General features: G+C 43.1%; 1 protein-coding gene across 1 annotated transcript; it reads left to right on the top strand.

Annotated features, from left to right (window-relative positions):
- The first annotated feature begins 289 nt into the window (after positions 1-289).
- On the top strand, positions 290-14,913 carry LOC145359136 (glycoprotein-N-acetylgalactosamine 3-beta-galactosyltransferase 1-like). Its single transcript, XM_080213546.1, has 3 exons — positions 290-479; positions 3,051-3,718; positions 14,758-14,913. The coding sequence occupies exons 1-3, from the start codon at positions 290-292 to the stop codon at positions 14,911-14,913; spliced, it is 1,014 nt and encodes a 337-aa protein (XP_080069672.1).
- The last annotated feature ends 334 nt before the right edge of the window (positions 14,914-15,247 follow it).

Here is a 15,247-nt window from a genome sequence, read left to right as displayed (position 1 = left end):
AGCCCAGGAATTTATATTCAAAGGAAATCAGATTTAACCTGGTTGAGAGTGCAGGATGTCAGTTCTTTAATCTCCCTTGCCTGCCTTCACAATTATGAGACTCTGCCCTTTCACTTTTAAATTGAATTACAGCATTTAAAAGTAAATATTTAGATTTGCAATTGTATCGTTGATCAGGTCATTTGAGTATGAGCAGGCGAAGCAAATACCTCGGTCAGGGTTACTGTGGTGTAATTCATCGTATTTCTCAAACCGTGTGGTGATTTGTTTTTGCATTTCTCAGAACACGATGGCAGTTCCAAGGTCTGTGCACTCCTTCATCAACTTTATTGTTGGGATTGTGATAGGGGTTTTCATCTGTTCCTATTTTGTTAGCAAGGCCACATTACAAATTCAACGTAACACGCAGACTAATCAAAACCGTCGCAACTTCCATCATTACAATTCCCTTGTGAAAGGAATGACAAATTTTACTTCAAGTAAGTAACTAATCCTTTATTTGTGACAAATTGATAAGTGGCATCATTTTTGCTTTTCATCTTAGCTTCTCCAGCATACAAAGCTGCTGCAGTTTTAATTTCATTTCATCTTTTTTATGTCTTGAGGATTTATTTCATTCTTCCATAGCCTCTGCTTCCCTTCTCACATTAACCCTTCTTACATTAACAAAGTCCTCTTCAACTGGGATAGTGTGGCACACTACCTTGGCACCATGGACTTTGCAGGTGCCCTTTCTGGTCAAATTCATCAGGGTCTAGTTATTTGGCTGGGTATCTTCACTCGCTCCCTTTGTCAGCACTCCTGCAGCACTTGACAACTCAGCTAAGAGTGCTAACTCCATACGAAACAAGTCGCGTTGCTTCATGTCATGGTTCGAGTTAAGAAATCATACACAAGTACAGTACAAAGTATTTTCATAGACCCCTACATTGCAGAAGAGGCCATTCGGCCCATCAAGTCTGCATCGACTCTTACCCAGCTTTATTCCATAACTCCATGTATTTACCTTGCTAATCTCTCTAAACTATATATCTTGGGACAGTAAGGGGCAATTTAGCAGAGCCAATCAAGCTAAGCTGCACATCTTCGGACTATGGGGGGAAAGTGGAAGACCTGGAAGAAAGCCACATACACGGGAGAACTCCATTGACAATCACCCAAGGCCAGAATTGAATCCAGGTCCCTGGCGCTCTGAGGCAGTATGATAACCACTGTGACGTGTCACCAGTCTGAATCTCTCTTTGGCTCCAGATATCTTCACTCAATTTTCAACAGATAGTTAAGAAAGCCCATCAATGCCTCTACTTTCTCAGAAGGCTAAGGGAATTTGGCGTGTCAGCCACGACTCTCACCAACTTTTACAGATGCACCATAGAAAGCATTCTTTCTTGTTGTATCACAGCTTGGTATGGCTCCTGCTCTGCCCAAGACCACAAGAAACTACAAAAGGTCGTGAATGTAGATCAATCCATCACGCAAACCACCTTCCCATCCATTGACTCTATCTATGCTTCCTGCTGCCTCACAAAGCAGCCAGCAAAATTAAACACCCCGCACAACCCGAACATATTCTTTTCCACCTTCTTCCATCAGGAAAAAGATACAGAAGTCTGGGATCACGTACCAACCAACTCAAGAACAGCTTCTTCTCTACTGCCCGCAGAGAAAGGAACTACCTCACATTAAGTTGATCTTTCTCTAATCCTAGCAATGATTGTAACAGTACATTCTGCACTCTCTCCTTTTCTTCTCTATGAACAGTAAGCTTTGTCTGCATAGCGTGCAAGAAACAATACTTTTCATTGTATGCTAATACATGTGACAACAATAAACCAAATCAAATCAAAGTAACACAGGATAAAGCAGCTCAAGATCTATCATAATCCTAGAACTAACTGATGATATATTAATATGCACAGAGCTTGAATTCACAAATGCAATGCACTGACTAAAGTATGTCATTGAAATTTAAAATAAATAACCTCTTGGTGGCTTGGATCTGTATTTGGATGATTTCATAGACCAGGAAGGTTGAAGGTTCAGTCCTAAGGGAGTAGGTAGGTGCTGCAGTTACTTTATTTGAATTCCATACCAGTAAGGGGAACAATCAACCAGAGTTCCTGCTCTTGATCGCTGGTGGGGTACAGTTACTGTAGAGTGCTCAGGTTCAGGGAGAACCAGCACTGAACCTGAATATGATGCACCCACAGATGAATAGCCTGCGGAAATTCATTGTCCGGTTTCCACATGAAGAGTGGCCAATTGGAGCCTTGCACTATAAGAATTCACAAAGATGTATCCAATTAAAAACCGTTTTCGCTGCAAGGAGAGAAAAAATATCAAGAAAAATGTGTAATTAGGATTTAAAGGACTGGTGATATTGTGAGCTCAAATACAGGATGTCATAGTGGCACAGTGGTCAGCACTGCCGCCTCATAGTGTCAGTAACTCAGGTTCGATTCCAGCCTTGAATGACTATCTGTGCAGAGTTTGCATGTTCTCCCTGTGTCTGTGTAGGTTTCCTCAGGGTAGAACATAGAACATAGAACACTACAGCACAAACAGGCCCTTCGGCCCATGAGTTGCGCCGATCACATCAATACCTACCAATCCATAGACCTATCTATAACCCCCAATCCCATTACTCTGGTACTCTGGTTTCCTCCCACAGTCCAAAGATGTGCGGGTTAGGTTGATTTGGACATGCCAAATTGCCCCTTACTGTCAGGGGCATTAGCAGAGTAAATATGTGGGGATCACGAGGATAGGGACTGGGTGGGATTATTGTTGGTGCAGATTCAATGGGCTAAATGGCCTCCTTCTGCATTGTAGAATTCTATGATTCTTCATGTGCGTTTTGAGTGGAATGTGTTATCATCACAAACATCAATACTTTTAATGATCAATTATTTGCTGTTGGTATTTAATGTGTTAAACTGGTTTTATAGTCACATCAAATATTGACCATTTTTATGTTTAAAGTGGACTCATGCCCGTGGTTCAGTTTGGATTGTAGTGATAGTGTTGCAATCTGTTTTTCTCATTGACAGGAAGGGATCACTCTGTGGCAGATGAGTTATCCAAGAAAGTGCGTATCCTTTGCTGGGTGATGACTGCGCCCAAGAACCTGGAGACTAAAGCCAAGCATGTCAAAGCCACCTGGGGCAAGCGCTGCAGCATTTTGCTCTTCATGAGCTCAGAAAGCAATCCAGATTTCCCCACCGTTGACCTGGGAACGAAAGAGGGCAGGAAGCAGCTGTACTGGAAAACCATCCGAGCCTTCCATTACGTGCACAGGCACCACATCGACGAGGCTGACTGGTTCCTGAAGGCTGACGATGACACCTATGTCGTCATAGACAACCTCAGATTGCTGCTGTCAAAGTACAGCCCTGATGAGCCTTTGTACATGGGACGACGCTTTAAAATGTTCCTCAAGCAGGGTTACATGAGCGGAGGAGCCGGCTATGTTCTGAGCAGAGAAGCTCTGAAAAGGTACGTGGCAGCCTTCAAAGATAAGACCTGCAACCATACTTCCCATGTTGAGGATCTAGCACTGGGCAAATGCATGGAAATACTTGGGATTACACCTGGAGATTCCAGAGATGAGCACTTAAGGGAGTCATTTTTACCTCTTTCACTGCTGAGTCACTTGAAAAAACGTCGTCCAGATAGCAAGTTCTGGTACTGGAAATTCACCTACTACAAAGGCAAGAATGTAAGTATATCACTAATTATATGCAGCAACAATCAACGGCAACCTGTACTTAGGGATGAAAGGGCTGTCGTACAAGGAGCAGTTGAATAACTTGGGCTTGTATTCAGATAAATGAGGGCCATCTGATTGAGGTATATAAAATGCTAAAGGAGGTTGATAGATGTTGAATAGATGATCCCCCTTGTGGGACAGTCTACAACAAAAGGTCATAGATATAGGGCGTAATTTTCCCATCCCACCCACCACAGGAATCATAGCATGTGGGACACGGACCAGGCAAAGATCAGTTGACTTCGGGTGGGATTTTCTGGCCTAGGTGTGAGTGTGGTTGGAAAATCCCACCCAAAGAGTGAAAGAAGAGGTGGGTTCAAAACTGAGATGAGGAGAAACTACTTCTCTCAGAGGGTTGTGAATCTGTGGAACCCCACTGCCCCTCAGTGCAGGGGAGACAGAATCAGCTAGCAAATTCAAGGAAGAGATCGATATGTTTCTGGTGAAAAGCGGGATAAAGGGCTATGAGGAGAAGGCAGGAAAATGGAGTTGAAACCAGGGTAAGATCAGCATGATCATTTTAAATGGCAGAATGGACTCAAAAGGCTGAATTGCCTTCATCCGCCCCTAATTCATATGTTCCTATGTTAATATAGCAACATTCTAGGCCAGGTGAGTATAGAGGGCACCACAACCCTGTGCTTACCCAATGTCCAGCAGGAGTCACTATGCAACAATCAACAACTGATACCGAATAATTTTCTCCCCGCTAACCCACAGACCCTGCAATCACTTAAACACCTATACCACTGCGTAGGTGACATCAATGGACTGAATAGAAAGTTGAGAGATTGAATTTGAGACCTTTCTCCTTTCAGAGATAAGTATCCTGACTTAGGGATGGGAGGTACGTTGGTAAAATAAAGATGGCATATAGTAAAATGTTGGTTGGAATCCAGTTTGGCACAGCCTTCTGCAAAATACTGCTGGAAATGGAGACTTCTGGATACCTTCCCCACTACCTGGACCTGACAGAGAAGGGCAACCATTCCCTGGCAAATAATGGATCCCACACAATTTTGGGGTTGCCTTATGGTCAAGTTAGATCGTGGGTTCCCCAACCTTCGTCTTTATGGTGTCTAGCTGACTTGGTAGAGGCCAGCAGCAAAACTCTCTCTTTTGTTGCCAACACATTTACACCAGACCAGGATGGGTGTCTGCCCAAAGTATTTCAATTGGCCTGATTCCACCACACCCCAGATTCATATCACTCCCCAGCAATTTCTGGATTGTTTATCCTCTGAGCTGTCCAGCTGGTTGGCTTGACTTTGTTGATGGAAAATGCCTCATTCCCTATGGAAGCAGCTCGCTGTGTGATTGGTGATACATTGAGAGCCCAACCTCACTGCGGAATCCTAAGACAGAGTAAAGAAGATTTTCAACTAATTTACTGCTATTATTATGCTTTTGAATTGTTAGTGGATAGAAAGCTTAAAACTAACTGGCACTGCGATTGTACCCGAACGCATGATTCTATTTAGAAAGTGTTTTCTGGGCAGAACAGAATGTACAGTACAAACCTGAGGGTTTATCAGCTGTACTTATCAGAGATCAAGAATAGATGGTTTTTAGCAATCCGGCAAAGAGAGAAAACCTACTTTGCTCTACATGACGATTGTTAGATTTCTCTGCCAAACAGGGTTATTTTGTATTTAGACGTTAATAAAGTGATAACTATCCACTATCCATTTAAAAATCATTCCAGTCAAGCCTTTTAATTTCAGCACGGCCTTTCACCAGCCTTGCTTTTATAAGAATCCATTTATGAAAACAATTCTCCTTCAATTTTTCTGTCCTTTTTCATGTTAATGTTGGATTTCAATGATGGGTTCACCCGCACGGAGTGAATTTATGATTCTAACCCTTATAGTCCTTTCAATTATCCATACGGATTGAGGGGGAACTTGCTTTTTTAGAAATCAGCTAAAATTTAATTGAGTGTTTCAAACTGACGTAGAATCACAGAATCCTACAGTGCAAAGGAGGCTATTCAGCCCATTGAGTCTGCACCAACCACAATCCCATCCAGGCCCTATCACCATAACCCAAGCAATTATCCTAGCTCATCCCCCTGATGCTAAGGGACAATTTAACATGACCAATCCACCTAACCCGCACATCTTTGGACTGTAGGAGGAAACCCAGAGCACCTGGAGAAACCCATGCAGACGTGGGGAGAATGTGCAAACTCCACACACACACACACACACACACACACACACACACACACACACACACACACACACACACACACACACAGTGACCCAAGCCAGGTCCCTGGTGCTGTGAGGCAGCAGTGCTAACCACCGTGCCACCATACTGACTGGATTCATGATCCAGCAGAGTGAATAATTATTGACTAAATACCCAGTCCCTAGATATTTGGGGCTTCATTTAATTAATTATTAAAAAGGGAGAATCTGAGGCTTGCCCGGATGTGCTGGAAGCTCCATTACATAACTAAATTCAATCAGAAGCTTTAAACTTCAACTGGGAACTTTTTCTGATGGATGACTGTCAAAAGCTTGCTTGAAAACATTGAATTAAACTTCACTTTATGGTAACACAACAGCTCCTCTTGAGTCATCTGGTTTTAGCCAGAATGGTGGTCAGCGTGGTTACTATTGGCCTCATTATCTCTGGATTATGGAAGAAAAATTTAGTTAATGTTCTCTCTCCTGAGATGGGTGATCTCCTGATCACTACCCAGTGGTCAACATTCTGGGACTTACCATTGACTAGAAACTGAACTGATTAGTCATATAAATACAGTGACTACAAGAGCAGGTCAGAGACTGGGAATCTTGTAGCGAGTAACTCACTTCCTGACTCCCCAAAGTCTGTCTGGCTTCTACAAGGCACAAGTCAGGAGTGTGATGAAATACTCTCCACTTGCCTGAATGAACGCAGCTCCAATAACACTCAAGAAGTTGACGCCATCCAGGACAAAGCAGCCTACTTGATTGCACTCCTTCCACAAGCATTCACTCCCTCCAGTACAATCTGCAAGATGCATTGTGGGATCTAACCAATGCTCTTTAGACAGTATTTTCTAAACCCATGACTGCTACTATATAGAAGGACAAGGTCAGTAGGTGCATGGGAACATCACTAGCTGGAAGTTCCCCTCCAAGTCATTCACCATTCTGACTTGGAAATATATCACCATTCCTTCATTGTCACTGGGTCAAAAACCTGGAACGTCCTCCCTAACAGCACTGCGGGTATATTTACACCACAGGAACTGCAGCAGTTCAAGAAGGCAGTTCACCACCACCCACATCTCATAAATGAATTTAAAGAAATATTGAAGGATCCATTGCCATTGAATTTTGCAACTACAGAACAATTTTTTAATTCATTCATGGGACATGGGCTTCGCTGACCAACGTTAATTGCCCATCCATAGTTGTCCCCGAACTGAGTGGTTTGCTAGGTCATTTCAGAGGGCAGCTGAGAATCAACCACATTGCTGTGGCTCTGGAGTCAAATGTAAGCCAGACCAGATAAGCACGGCACATTTCCTTCCCTGAAGGACATTAGTGAACCAGATGGGTTTCTCTGACAATCAATAATGGTTTCATGGTCATCAGTAGATTCTTAATTCCAGATTTTCTTATTGAGTTCAAATTCCTCCACCTGCCATGGTGAGATTCGAACCTGTGTCCCCAAACCTTAGCTGAGTTTCTGGATTAATAGTCGAGCGATAGTACTAGATCGTAATATGCAATACTGTATGTTGCAGTGAAATTGAACAATATCAAGAAGAGCAAAACAGCCAGAATTAATGATGTAATCAGTGTCAATGTTAGTAATTACCAATTAGTAACAAAATCAAACCCAGTAACAGCTGGGGCCGAGAGTGAAGTCACTGTTTCAGATTGGACCAATCAAATCAGATGGTTAGAACTTCTGTTCTGAGTATTTGATTGAAAAGTTAGGGTTTGAATATCCGTCCAATTACACACTTACTGTCATATGATTTGAAGGTGAAACTCAGTACCACACTGAAAGTGAAGTGATATTTCAGGTCTGTTGGGAGTCACGCTTTCCATTCATAGAATAATAGAATCCCTACAGTGCAGAAGGAGGCCATTCAGCCCATCGAGTCTGCACTGATCACAATCCCACCCAGACCCTACCCCCTTAACCCCATGCATTTACCCTAGCTAGTCCCCCTGATACTATGGTTCAATTTAGCACGACCAATCCACCTAACCCGCACATCTTTGAACTGTGGGAGGAAACTGGACCACCCGAAGGAAATCCACGTAGATACTGGGAAAATATGCAAGCTCCACACAGACAGTCACCCGAGCCGGGAATCGAACCCAGATCCCTGGCGCTGTGAGGCAGCATTGTGCCACCCTGCTGACCATTGATCTGCATTAAGCTTGCTTATTGGCTGCATTGTTCAATGATGTGTTTTTGGTTGGACTTGAGGAAGAGGATGAGAATCTCTCCTAACAGTCCATCACACCTGCAGGTGCAGCAGGTGGTCAGGAAGGCGAATGGGATGCTGGCCTTCATAGCGAGGGGGATTGAATATAAAAGTAGGGAGGTCTTGCTGCAGCTGTATAGGGCATTGGTGAGGCCGCAGCTGGAGTACTGTGTGCAGTTTTGGGCGCCGCACCTGCGCAAGGATATTTTGGCCTTGGAGGGAGTGCAGAGGAGGTTTACTAGGCTGATACCGGAGTTGAGGGGGTTGAGCTATGAGGAGAGGCTGAATAAACTAGGCTTGTACTCGTTAGAGTTTAGAAGAATGAGGGGAGATCTCATTGAGACGTATAAGATGATGAATGGGATGGATAGGATAGAGGTGGAAAGACTCTTCCCGCTCAAAAAAGACAGTAGGACTAGGGGGCACAGCCTCAAGATAAAGGGGGGGCGGTTCAGAACGGAGTTGAGGAGGAACTTCTTCACTCAAAGGGTGGTGAATCTCTGGAATTCTCTGCCCGTTGAAGTGGTGGAGGCTGCCTCGCTAAATATTTTTAAGAAGCGGGTTGATGGGTTTTTGATAAGAGAGGGGATTAAGGGTTATGGGGAGAGGGCGGGAAAGTGGAACTGAGCCACGACAGATCAGCCATGATCTTATTGAATGGCGGGGCAGGCTCGAAGGGCCAGATGGCCTACTCCTGCTCCTATTTCTTATGTTCTTATGTTCTTATGTTCTTATTATGCCAGTCAATAGCTGAGACGTACAAATTTGGAAATTCCAGATTCAACTCCTTTGAGCAATCTTAGCCAGGATGGTGCTCAGGATGTTACCATTGGCCTCAGTGCCTCTGGATTAGGGAAGGGAAAATTAGCAATGGTCCTCTCTTCTGAGATAGGTGATCTCCTGATTACTGCCAATGACCTCTGCCAGTAGCCTATGTGAATGTGCTTGTTGGTTGGGGAGAAGATGGACTTAGCTGCAATGCACTTATAACTGAATAAACTGTCAGTACTCACTGCCAAAACTCACACATGATGGCTGCTTACTGTGATACTGGAGGATAGGAGCACTGGTAAAACTGGATTCCAGCAGGAGAGAGAAGAGGGGAGGAGAGAGGAGAAGAGGTAAAGGAGGAAGGGAAGAGGAGAAGAGGGAAAGGAGAAGTTGGTGAGCAAAAGGAACAAAATTAATTGAAAACAACTAAATAGCTTCCCAAAAGAAATCAAGTTTATTATCCAGTAATAAAGCTAAATTAACTAACTAGCATCCTGTGGTTTAGTGTTATATCTATGTTTTAAAATGATAACAAGCTCCTTTAAGTCCAGCACACTGTTAAAAACATGATAACATTTTAGTTGGCATGACTACAATTTGCCCAAGAACAAATTCTACTGCAGACCAGAACCAATGAAAATATTTAATTTGAAATAAATCTAGTCATGCACTTCTTATCAGAATATTATCTTACCTAGGGCACATTTACCTGTAACAGCCAGTAACACATTTACAGCTTATGACTATTGCCCTTGTTCAGTAGTATTGTGTATCTTTTAATCTCATGGGTTTTTATATTCTTTGCCTCCTGCACTCAATTAATGGCAGATGGCAGGCGAGGTGTTGTCAGCAACAGATGTCAGATATTGTACCAAACACATGGATTTGTGAGTAATGCTTTGGGCTAGTTGGGAGATATTTTTATGACTCTGGAATGAGAATGTCACACGGCTCTTGGGCAGATGTAATGAGAGGCACCGGAAATTCTTATTTTGTTTTTAAAACGTTACCCCCTGTTGCAGAACAGAAACATTTCATCAGTATTGAAAGCACACAGGACAGGTGTTGCAGTTTGTAAATGACCCATCCAGACCAAAAGATCCAAGGTTTGATTGCTGGACTGTTCTGAATTAACTACCTTTAGCCTGGAAGAGGTAATTGGCACCAGGAACAAAAGTTTTCTATTGATTGCTGTTGGATGGTGTTCCTTTGTCTGATGACTACTGAGATTAGTGCAGGACCCATACGGATTCATGAACACAAGAAATGGGAGCAGACCATTCAGCCCATCAATACAGTACAATTCAATACAATCACAGCTGATTTCGGACTTCAACTTCACTTTCATGCTCAATCCCCATATCTATTGATTCCTAGAGAAACCTGTAATTTGTCTATCCCAACTTTAATTGTATTTAATGATGAAGAATCCACAACCCTCAATTCCAAACATTCACAATGCTTTGAGTGAAGTAATTTCTCCTTATCTCAGTCCTAAATTATTGGCCCTTCGTCCTGAGACTGTGCCCCATGTTTTAGATTCCCTGATAAGTGGCAACAATCACTCACAGTTAACCCTATCGAGCCCCTTCAGAACCTTGCTTGTTTCAAATATTTCACCTCTCATTCTTCTAACCTCCAGAAAATCAGGACCCAATTTGCTCAGCTGCTTAACATATAGATAGGACAGATCTCTCATCCCAGGGACAAAACTACTGAACATAGAAACATAGAAGATAGGAGCAGGAAGATGTCATTAGGCCCCTCAAGCCTACCCTGCCATTCAATACGATTGTTCAACTCAATAGCCTAATCCTGCTTTCTCCCATAACCTTTGATCCCGTTCGCCCCAAGTGCTATATCCAGCCACCTCTTGAATACATTCAATGTTCTGGCATCAATTAGTTCCTGTGGTAATGAATTCCACAGGCTCACCATTCTTTGGGTGAAGAAATGTCTCCTCATCTCCATCCTAAACCGTCCACCCTGTATCTTCAGACTGTGACCCCTGGTTCTGGACATCCCCACCATCGGGAACATCATTCCTGCATCTACCCTGTCTAGTCCTGTTAGAATTTTATAAGTCTCTATGAGATCCCCCCTCATTCATCTGAACTCGAGTGAAAACAATACTAACCTTGTCAATCTCTCCTCATACATCAGTCCTGCCATCCCTGGAAGCAGCCTGGTAAACCTTTGCATGCACTCCCTCAAGAGCAAGAACATCCTTCCTCCAAAAAGGAGACCAAAACTGCACACAATACTCTACATGTGGGCTCACCTGTATAATTGCAACAACACATCCCTGCTCCTCTACTCAAAACTTTTGCAATGAAGTCCAATATACCATTTGCCTTTTTACTGCCTGCTACGCCTGCAAGCACAAGGATACCCAGATCCACTGCACACTCCCCTCTCCCAATTTACAGCCATTCAGCTAGTAATCTGCCTTCTTGTTTTTGCTTCCAAAGTGAATAACCTCACTGTACTGCCTCCTGTGCAATTATATCCTTATCCTGAGACTGTGGAGACCAAAGCCACACACAATACTCCAGAAGTGGTCCAGAGTTAGAAAGTCCCAGGTTCAGTCCCTGGTTTGCATGGAGTTATCTGATTTCAGACTGGTTAATGATGGTAGGATACAATATTTGGAACTGCTCAGACATGAAACTGACATTGCAAATTGCCTGCCCACCAGAGAAATAATTCCATTTTTATGTCCAGTGGAAGAGTTGGGAATTCTCCTGGTATTCTGGCTGGCATTCTTCCCTTGGGATGGGGACAATGTTAGCAAAACTGAATTTGTGCTTGTTTCAAAGGTCCGATCTGGAAGTGCACAGACCCAAAAAAACCAAACGTGGCCTGTGTCTGAGTGTCTTGGTTCAAACAAGACAATTATCTTCATAAGAGATGTAAACTATTCACAAGGTTTCTAGGAAAAAAAGGATGAGTTTGAGAATTAGAGATAATTGGTTTAAGTCTATTTATTTATTAGTAGATTCATATTAACACTGCAATGAAGTTACTGTGAAAATCCCCTTGTTGCCACACTGTTCAGGTACACTGAGGGAGAATTAAGTATGACCAATGCACCTAACCAGCACTGTGCGAGGAAACAAGAGCACCTGATGGAAACCCACACAGACATAAGGAGGACATGCAGAGTCCACACAGATAGCACCCAAGCCAGGAATCGAACCCATGTCCCTGGCACTGTGAGGCAGAAGTGCTAACCACTGTGCTAGGTTTGAATCTCTATCTGCAAGTGTGAGGTTATCCACTTTGGCAGCAATAATAGTAGGAGGGATTATTATTTAAAAGGCGAAAAGCTGCAGCATGCTACAGTGCAGAGGGACCTGGGGGTCCTTGTGCACAAGTCGCAAAAATCCAGTCTGCAGGTGCAGCAGGTGATCAAGAAGGCGAATGGAATGTTGGCCTTTATAGTGAGGGGGATAGAATATAAAAGTAGGGAGGTCTTGCTGCAACTGTACAGGGCACTGGTGAGGCCGCAGCTGGAGTACTGTGTGCAGTTTTGGTCGCCACACTTGCGGAAGGACAGATTGGCCTTGGAGGGAGTGCAGAGGAGGTTCACTAGGCTGATGCCGGAGATGAGGGGGTTGGCCTATGAAGAGAGACTAAATAGACTGGGTCTGTACTCGTTGGAGTTTAGAAGGATGAGGGGGGATCTTATAGAGACGTATAAGATAATGAAGGGGATGGATAGGGTAGAGGTAGAGAGATTCTTCCCGCTTAGAAAGGACAGCAGGACTAGAGGGCACAGCCTCAAGATAAGGGGGGTGCAGTTTAGATCAGAGTGGAGGAGGAACTTCTTCACTCAAAGGGTGGTGAATCTCTGGAATTCTCTGCCCATTGAAGTGGTGGAGGCTACCTCGCTGAATATATTTAAGTCCCGGGTAGATAGGTTTTTGATAGACAGGGGAATTAAGGGTTATGGGGAGAAAGCGGGAAAGTGGAACTGAGCCACTTCAGATCAGCCATGATCTTATTGAATGGCGGGGCAGGCTCAAAGGGCTAGATGGCTACTCCTGCTCCTATTTCTTATGTTCTTATGTTCTTATGAACATCCTAGGTGTCTCACATTGCTATGGAAATAAGTTGTGCGGAAAATTGTTCAGGATTTATCTCTGTGGCTCTTCTTCCCAGAAACAAGGCAGCTGGTACCTGAAAGCTGAAGGACAGAAAATTGGCAGCATGGGGGCTCAGAAGGGGCTGTGGACTAGGAGCAGTGGGTGATCTGAAATCAGGACTGTTTCTGAATTGGAGGGAAAATGCAGTGAGACCCATGCTTGGGCTGAGGTGTCCACAGTCATGAGGTACTTAAAGGAAAGTTAGCCGATGCTAGTTGGAAAACAGGTAGAACTTTGAAGTATGGCAAGAAGAATAGAAGGAACACTGAGGCGAATTAATCTGAATTCCTGTGACACATGAGAAGAAATGAAGGAATCTTCAAGATCCTGTAAAGTATAGGGGAACTGTTGAGTAAAGTTAGAAACCGTTGAGGACATAAAGTTAAAACAAAGAGTTCTGTTGAGATTTTTAGGTGTAGAATACAATCACTTATGAAATATGGTGTTAAATTAGTAGATCTTGCTTTATTCACTCTTGCACAGGGAAGGTTGTTTTGATTAAAATGTGAAATCTTGTGGTGTAATTCTTTCAGTTAATAACTGTGGTGTTTGAATTTAATTTTATGAGTTATCAGTCTCTACTGAGATCATAACAATATAAAACCAATAAGCTGGTCTTGGAGGTTTCACGTGTTTCATTATTCGATGTTATCCTTCTAATGGTCAACAACTGTGAAGAACATAAAGTAAAGTTGCTTTTGAACCATCTTAAGTACAGTTATTAAAAAGAATCCCATGTTGCTGAAAAGAGACATGTTGCCAAATTTTTTCATCTTGCACTTATCAGGACAGATGCAAGAATGCCAAATTTCAAACAATCATAGCAATTTATAGCTACAGGAGAAAAAGTTGCTGCTTGGTGGGCAAGGTGACTCTGATTGATTGAAGTGTTGCCATGGAGAAGGCAAGGGGGATCTATAGGCTCCCCAAGTTCCTGGGTAATTCAAAAAAGTCACAAGGCTTGAACATATTCCTTTTGTTTGCATAGAATGGGTTCCTGTGAATTAATGTATGCCATTTCTAGCAAGCATAAGTGAGGCACATTATGAGTGCAAACCTATAGTTAGAACTTATAATTTCTCATTTAATGTGGTAAAAATTGTTGTGGTCATTCATAAATGGCAAGACGAATGTCCTTCTTCCCTTACTCCTAACATCTACCTTCAGTGGCTTTTTGACTAGAGTTTAGAATAATATTTCTTTGTCCAAACTTCTGAAATTCCACTTTGGATGTTAAAAAGTCTGCACCTGTGGTAACATAATAAAAGTCATGTGCCTGGTTTAGGGTGGCGTTGCTGCCTCACAGTGCCAGGGACCTAGGTTCGATTCCCAGCTTGGTTCACTGTGTGGAGTCTGCACGTACTTCCCATGTCTGTGTGGGTTTCCTCCAGGTGCCCCGGTTTCCTCCCACAGTCCGAAAGACTTACAGGTTAGGTGCATTGGCAATGCTAAATTCTCTCTCAGTGTACCCGAACAGTTGCTGGAGTGTGGCAACTAGGGCATTTTCACAGTAACTTCATTGCAGTGTTAATATAGGCCTACTTTGACTAATAAATAAACTTTAAAAGCTTGAGAAACGGCTGCCATATTTTAATGTTTTGGCGGTAACCCAGTCCTTCTTTCCCCAGGGCCCTGAGTGCTGCTCCGACTTGGCAATTTCCTTTCACTACGTAACCCCTGAGTTCATGCACACTCTCGAGTATTTCATTTACCACCTTCACGTTGTGGGATACAAATACAGAAAAAGTACGGATTTTCCAAGCCCAGTCAAAACACTCGGATGAGCCAAGAAAGGGAAAGGCGAAGGAAAGAGGAAAAATTGGTACAAAGACACAAAGGAAACAAAGTTTCATTTCCAACTTTACTGAAGATTAAGTCAAGCAGACCTTGAATGCATAGCAACAACAACTTGCATTTTTAAAGCACCCAGAATGTGAATAAACATCCTAAGACACTTCACAGACAAACAAAATTTGACACAGAACCACTAAAGATGACATTGGGGCAAATATCCAAAATCTTAGCCAAAGAGACATGCTTTAAGGAGTGGCTCAATGAAGGACAGAACAATTTAGGGAGAGAATTCAAGGACACAAGACCCAAACGGCTGAAGGCACG

Source organism: Carcharhinus amblyrhynchos, chromosome 27 (assembly GCF_965287045.1).
Source record: "Carcharhinus amblyrhynchos chromosome 27, sCarAmb.v2.hapA, whole genome shotgun sequence".
NCBI lineage: Eukaryota > Metazoa > Chordata > Chondrichthyes > Carcharhiniformes > Carcharhinidae > Carcharhinus > Carcharhinus amblyrhynchos.
The sequence above is the reverse complement of the archived record's forward strand: the minus strand, read 5'-3'. Positions and strand labels throughout refer to the sequence as shown.